We start from the raw sequence: 7,778 nt of genomic DNA, 5'->3' as shown, positions 1-7,778 counted from the left end.
GTTATCCTCACTCCAACAATCTCTAATGGGTTAATGAGCGAGGGTTTACCAACACACTTCTTCAATATGAAGACATGAAACACATGATGCACAACTACCAACTCAATAGGCAACTCTAGTTCACAAGCTACCTTTCCAATTCTACTCAAAACACGGTAGGGGCCAACATACCGGGGATTAAGTTTTATTTTCTTACCAAAACACATTACTTCCTTCGTGGAAGAGACCTTCAAGACCACCCAATCATCAACCTCAAACTCTAAATCTCTTTCTTACATAAGAGTAAGATTTCTGCCAACTTTGAGCATTTCAAATGCTCTCGAATCAATGCAACCTTTTTCATAGCTTAATAGAACAAATCTGGTCCTATCAAAGAAGCCTCACCCACCTCAAACCAGCCAATAAGTGACCTACACCTTCTCTCATACAATGCTTCAAATGGGGCCATCTGGATACTAGAGTGATAACTATTATTTTGCTCTATCGTTATTCAACATCATTGAAATAATTAATAGCATCAACCTTCACAACAAATCAGCAAAATACCAAAAGTAGGGATTATATGTAACTTTAAGATACAAAGTTCATAATTTTATGCAATGTCGAGTATAAATTTATTAAAATTACAATAAGTAGTAGGAACGAACATAACTTTTAAAATACAATCAATTCAATGTCATAAAACTAAAAGATTAAGCCTATAAATGTTAAATTTTGTATTCACCCCCTATCCTAACCAAAAGTGTATTTTACCCATCTTCCAAAAAATTACAAGATGATTAGGAGAGTAGACTTAACTTCTTTTGTTAAGTATGATCTTAATGTTTTGTTATAGAATAATTGTTAGAATTTTTGAGATTGTAAAAATAATTTGAGAGCAAATATATGAAAGTAATTAATCATTTTAATCATGGTTAGGACTTTATTTTAGTTAATTAAATCTCATTCATTAATTTTAAAATATGACGTATGTTTTCGATCCAAATACGAATTCGGGGGAAATGAAGAAAAGGGAAACGGAGAGGAGTCAGACGATTGTTTGAAGAAAAGTTCCATTAAAAAAAAATTAAAAACTTTCTTTTACAGAAACATTACTTTTTAATCAAATATTTTTTTGAAACTTTATTTTTGTTCAAACTAATAAGAGCTTAACGAAAAAAGTACTTCATCTCCTCAAAGAAACAAGTCTTTTCACTAATAACCAACATGTATTATGATACTCATTGGCGGAGCCAAAAATTCTATGAAGGGGGTTCGAAGTATCAAAAAGTAAATACGCGAAAATCATAACATATGGAGCAAGATGGGGGAAAAAAATAGTAATCTTAACCCACTAAATTTAACTTATCTTGTCATGCCTCGTTTAGATTCTTCCTACTTTTATCTTACTCCATCAGACATTTTTATATTTCTTGCGTTTTTTTTTGTAATTCTACTTCATTTTAAACTTTTTTTAAATTCCCAATTAAGGATAACAGTCCACTCAAGAATTTTTGAATTAGTGCCCATTCAATCATATGTTACTTTAAATATCACCAAGGTTCATTAAAAAGGCGTAAGAATTCAGTTACTAATATTATAAATTTATAATGTATATTTAAAAGATTAGAATTGAGTTACTAATATTATAAATTTATAATGTATATTCAGAAGATACATACATGAAATCGCCTATTTTTTAGTTCATTAAATTCAATTTACTAGGTTAGTCATTTGTAAATACAAATGATGAATAAATCAAATAAGTTTAGTTTAATTTTCATTTTTTTAGAATCGAATGAAAAAAATAAGAAAGAAATACTACAAAATCAAGAAAAAAATTAAACAGATTTTTAAAAAAAAATATTCTCGACTTTTAAATTTCTTCATTCGATTAATTTTAATTTATTTTATTTTAGATAATATTTTTTCTAACTCAATTCAAATTTAATAATATTTCATCATTTTTTAAAAGATTTTCCATAAGTTAGTACATGGGAAAAGATTTATGTAGAAATAAAATGAACAATATAAATGTGTCTAATAAATTTAAACAAAGACAATTAAAAAAGAAAGAAAAAAATAGCATAGAGAGAAAAACAAAAATAATAAAACTTCACATTGAACCCAAAACAATTGAGGTCTTTTGTTGGATTGAGATTCTGAGCCCAAAACCTTAGCCCATCTTAGCTTCTTCAAAGCACAAAAAAATGTGAAAATATTACAGGTAATGAGAATCAAACTCGAACCATTTCAGTCAATAATAAACCATTAGCCATTGAGCCATGCTTCTCTTTGATTTTAAAGGGGGGTTCATTTTAATATACTCATAAATCAGAAATTGATCTTATATATACAATATATTTTTTTGTCAAAAGGGTTTGGGTAAACCCCTAAGGTCCATGTAGGTCCGCTTGATACTTACATGAAATTGCTATTGATCCCAATCAAAGTACAACAATCATCATTTTACATTATGCTCAATATTAATTCAATAAAACACAACGCAACAACAATAACATATATCCAGTGTCATTTCATCGATAATTTATGCCAAAAATGATTATATATTTAAGACGAAAAAAAGGTAGGCATGCATGTCTTAGATGTAGAGACGACCTCTTTTACCATGAGCACTAATCAATTCGATTTGAATTTCAATTTCACCACATTCTACATGTTGCAATCTAAGAATCATGTTTTGTGTCATTTTGCCATTTTCCCATAATATGCAACTTTCATCAGACAAGCAATTGTCCCTATTTGGTTGAACCCTATCCACCTTCACACCATCTGGGAGCTCTTCCAATCCCATGTTTATAGCATCAAGATATGGTTTTATGTCTATTTTTGCATTTCCCATTTTGTCATCTGCTGTGAATGTATCTTTGTCATACACTGTCTACAAAAAGAGAGATTGAAAAAAAACAAAAAAAATTAGGCAACCAATATACGGAATTTGTCGGTAATCCTAGCTAATATGTCGCTAAAATGGGTCTAACTAATTGGATTTTCTTATAATCAATCCCTAATTCGTAGCTAAATGAGATTAGCATAGGATTTTTACTCTTTAGTTACAAAATTTTATCCATAGTTAATTTCTCGTTTTCTAGCAGTGATATGTTTGGTCAATTTTTCAAAATCTGTTTATTTCGAGAATTGTTTTTCTTTAAGAAGTATTTTTTGAAAAACTATTTTTGGATAATAATAATTTGTGTTTGGCTAATCTATACTATATTAAAAGCATGAAGACCCTTAAAATGTTGATTGAACTTTTTGCCATTCATTAAAAGACTCCGCTTTAGACAAAATCTTCTTTTCACCATTTTCCTCAAATTATTATTTAATCATTTTAATAATATTAACTATAATCTTAAAAAATAAGGAGTCCTAAAATATATGGTAAGAGAAAATTATAAGGAGAATCAATGTAAGTAGATTTTCTTTTTCTTTGTGTACTTAAAAAAAGAAGTCCTAAAATATATGACAAAAAAAATATAAGGAGAATTAATATTGGTGAATTTTCTTTTTTCCTTACGTACGTTAAAAGGACTTTTAAAATTTATAGTGAAAGAAAATATATGTTGAAAGACATTAGAATAATTAAAATATATGGAAAGAGTACGCTGAGGTAAATTATTAATTTCGGACTCTACAATAGTCATTCTTCTCCGATTCCAATTAAAAGTAAGTGTAAAAAAAGTGATTGTAGCCAACGAGACATTTTTATAGAAGGAAAAGAAATTCAATAGTGACTCAAATTTCCCTTCCTTGGTAGGAGTAAGGTCTGCGTACACTCTACCCTCTACAGACTCACGTCGTGGGATTTCACTGAGTTGTTGTTGTTGTATGCTTGACACTAATAATTGATGTCATATTTGATTTCTATGAGACTTTTATTGCACATGAATACCAACTTAAGTTCAAAAAAAATCGAGTCAATGTGGAGGAGTGAATTTCATTGTAAGGAAATAAAGTTGATTCGTTTTCGATATTATATTATTCAAGAAAAGGAGCAGGTAATTTCTTTTCATGTACTTCCATCCAGATTTTTGAAATTTTTGCTCTAATTGTGATTTAATTTATTCTATGTTTTGTTTATTTAATTAAAATTGTTCTTCAACAAACTTTTGGTTAGGTTCATGGCATGTACATCTGGTCAAGAAGTAACATATGCATTCAAACAGTATCAATGGGCGGGTACCTACGTTCTTGGGGTCCCATCTAACTTCGATGGCCTAAACCCAAAAATGAATTGGAAACCTTAAACTTTTAAATAATACTTTGTACTTTTTTTTCAATTGAAAGTCCATTCTTGTGGGATTTTTCCATAAAAACTACTTTGAGATGAAAAATTGTTTCTTTCTTTTTATATGAAAAACTTACTTTTTCTATAAATAATAAGTTTTGTTTCAGTTTGTTTGTCTGATTTTAACTTCACATAAAATTTGAAGTTTAAAAAAAAGGTAAAGAAGACTTTTCAATATTAAACTAAAAAATGAAACGGACAATACAATTTTATTTTATTTTTAAAAATATCTATAATAATTTTATTATAATTAAATAAAATGAGGCCCCTCAAATTTAGGACCCTTAGGCAAGTGCCTTATTTTGTAAGGCATAGAGTCGCATCTGCTTAAGATCTTCGATTGCCTAGCGCTCATAAAGAGCTGCATTCTTTTCAATATACATAATTTTATTGATTGATGTGAGACACACGTGCAAAACACATATATTAAACTAGTCCATTTTTAAAAGCACTTTTACAATATTAGAGATGCAATTGGTGTTTGCAAGTTTTTAAAAGTTCTTATGAAGAAAAAAACCTTTTTCAACTTCTAAAAATCAACTCATACTAAGTTGCTACTACTCAAAAACATTTTTTTTTCTAAAAGTTTGGCCAAATACTTCTACTCTATAAAATAAATAACTTTTAAATTTTAAAAAATACTTTTAGCTTCCCAAAAATTTATAATCTATTTGGCCAAACTTCTAAAATCAACTTATTTTGAAAGCATTTTTTAAAAAATTACTTTTTGATGAGAAATAGGTTGTGGTTGACCAATGAATTATGTGACAATTTTATAGGCATAAATATATATCTCTTTCGTTTAACAATTTAAATTTTTGGACGAATCGGACATGCAATCCAACAATATTTAATGTTCAATATATTGAATTCTTATTTTATAAAATAAAATCTCAAATTATATATATACAAATTGAGACTTACTAAGGTAATAGGAAGGTTGGGATCGTAGAGTGCAAGGCTCAATTCCTCATTCCAGACAGGATTGCAGTTCTCTTTGATAACTCGAGTCTTTGCTTTCTATATCATACAAAATTGGACCAAATTAAAATCCATAGAAAAGGTTACATAAATTGGGAAAATTGGGGGGGGGGGGGGGGGAAATTATAAAGTGGAGAATAAATCATCACTAATAATGTAAAAATTTAGATAGTCAACCAAGCGAGTAATTTTCTAAAAAAATAATTAAGCTTTTGGTTGTGGAAAGAAAGGTAAATCAGAAATTATATTTAGAAACACACATGCCGTACATTTTCAAAAGGCACAAATATCCATATGCATTTTTATTCCGCACAAACCTTTTTTTGAGAAACAATTCTCTAGATAAGAGAGAATTGCTTGAACGGTAAACACTATTTGTCTCCAATGCTAAAATTGTGAATTCGAAAAAATTTAAAAAACAGGAAGATGGGAGGAGCGAAAAAGAAAACAATTCTCTAGGAAAGTTTTTCATGAATTTGTCTAAACCCCAACTTTTAGTGGGAAAAAAGGTTAAATTTCAAAACTAGGAATTAGACAAATTTTTACAGAAGGGGGTCAACAATTAAGAAAATTTGATGATCTTTTAAAATGAAAACAAAAATAAAATTAAAAATCACAATCCTCTTTTTGCTCTCAACAAAATCAAGAATCAGAACTTTGGACATAAAGCAAAAGAAAAAACAAGTCAACAATACCCACCATAAATCCACTTAAAACATTATTTCAAGACAAAGATTCATGAAAAATCAAACATACAAAAATATTGATCAACAAAAAAATAATACACACGCATATATATATATATATATAGAAAATATTTGGTGAATCGAAATTAAATAATCTTTCAATGTAATGGTTTTTTTACATCATCAATATAATTTACTCTGTTATATCAAGTTACTTATCATTAATGTTAAGTTATTAATCATTGCTACTTATAACATTTTTTAAATAACACGATGATATAAATATATGCTTTTTTAATGCATAAAACGTAAACTCTTGAGAGACGATAAATTAACAGACCTGGCCACCCATGGTGATGACAACATAAGGATCACTACAAAAAGAATCCCTAATAGCAAGATTAATCCCTCTGCATACTCTTATTTTCAAAACTCCCAATATATTCATCTTTCTTCTTCTTCTTTTTTCCTTTTTTTTCTCTCTCTGTCTTAAGTATAGAAATTAAAAAGAATTAAATTGTGTGCCCAAAAAAAGAGGAAGAAGAGTACTCAAATGAGCTCCTCAGGACTTAGATATTTAAGGTGAGCCTCCAAAAAAAATTGCAATATTCTTTTCTTTTTAAATGTCTTAAGTTGATGACTTTAATTCAATACCGCCATTTTTAAGTGGTTATTTTCATAAAATAGCACTCCCTCCGTTCCATTTTATCTGGGCTACTTATTGGGTGGATCGGACAGATAATTTGACTTAATAGTTTGGCCTATCGGATATCGATTTTTAAATTTATTAATTCGCTAGCTAACCTATAAGACAACGGTTGGTTCGGTGATGGATTAGCAATTATCGGACGATTATCGGGCAGTGTATTGGTTATTCTATAATTTCTATGGTACCTTTTTTTTGATGAACACACCTGTTATGTCGAGAAAAGATGATTTAAAATTAATTTCAACTTTATAGAAAAAAAATCAATTTTAGAAAAGAAGAGTCGCCACTTAATTTTTTAAAGAAATTAAGAAAACTTAATTTAAAAGACCCTAACAGATTTAAGTCTTAAAAATTCAGAGAAAAAGGTACGGGATTCTTATTTTCACTTTGAGAAGGTGTTAAGCATTCAAAGTGGCCGCTAACGCGCGGTTATCCGTTGACTTGAAAAATTATTTGACTAACTTTGGAAAATGTGTTTAACAATAATCGAAGCATTAAACAATTTCAAAGAAATATAAATTTTAAAACATTTAGGATAATTTATAAGAGAAATAGACTTGGTATGAAAACGATTAAATAAAGGAGGAATAATTTAAGTAAATCATTTAATTGAAACATACGATCATAAAAAATGATTTCTCTTCAAGAGATTTAATTAAGTTAAACTAAACAATTAATGTTAGAATTAGTACATGATAAATAAGTATCATCAACTAATTTTAAAAAAGGAATAAAGGCAAGAGGAATAATAGAAATTAGTGATGCCTAAAAGGAATCATTTCAGTTTTTTTTTAAAACATTAAACTACCCCAAATATATACAAACGAAAATATTTAGAAGTAGACGAGATAAAAATATTTATGTACCCAAATCTTTCGGATCAGCGCCGACTTATTAATCGGAAGACAAAAATATAGATTTTGTCATTTTCTGCTTAGGTCGACTTCCATCATTTCCGAAGTCTACCCTTACCCCTCCTAGGTTTAGTTATTATTATAATCCTAAAGCGATCTTAAAAGAAATAATAAAAACTAACGTCCTAAAGGGTGTCTAATGTCCCAACTTAATACCCAAGAGACATTAGACTACTATTATGATAGGTTTTAGACTAAAG

At 28.6% G+C, this 7,778-nt stretch overlaps 1 protein-coding gene across 1 annotated transcript; it reads right to left on the bottom strand.

Annotated features, from left to right (window-relative positions):
* Positions 1-2,581: 2,581 nt before the first annotated feature.
* Positions 2,582-6,403, bottom strand: LOC129901391 (protein C2-DOMAIN ABA-RELATED 7-like). Its single transcript, XM_055976541.1, has 3 exons — positions 6,296-6,403; positions 5,213-5,308; positions 2,582-2,881 (listed from the first exon to the last, which is right to left on the bottom strand). The coding sequence occupies exons 1-3, from the start codon at positions 6,401-6,403 to the stop codon at positions 2,582-2,584; spliced, it is 504 nt and encodes a 167-aa protein (XP_055832516.1).
* Positions 6,404-7,778: the final 1,375 nt, after the last annotated feature.

Source organism: Solanum dulcamara, chromosome 8 (genome assembly GCF_947179165.1).
Source record: "Solanum dulcamara chromosome 8, daSolDulc1.2, whole genome shotgun sequence".
NCBI classification, from domain to species: domain Eukaryota; kingdom Viridiplantae; phylum Streptophyta; class Magnoliopsida; order Solanales; family Solanaceae; genus Solanum; species Solanum dulcamara.
This window is presented reverse-complemented; position numbering and strand designations above follow the sequence as displayed.

What these genes read in the sequence shown, in the direction of transcription:
- LOC129901391 (XM_055976541.1), bottom strand. Translation starts at nt 6,403, where the DNA reads ATGAATATATTGGGAGTTTTGAAAATAAGAGTATGCAGAGGGATTAAT. An exon ending in TCATCACCATGGGTGGCCAG is followed by an intron (nt 5,309 to 6,295) that starts GTCTGTTAATTT and finishes TGTATGATATAG; the next exon opens with AAAGCAAAGACTCGAGTTAT. An exon ending in CCAACCTTCCTATTACCTTA is followed by an intron (nt 2,882 to 5,212) that starts GTAAGTCTCAAT and finishes CTCTTTTTGTAG; the next exon opens with ACAGTGTATGACAAAGATAC.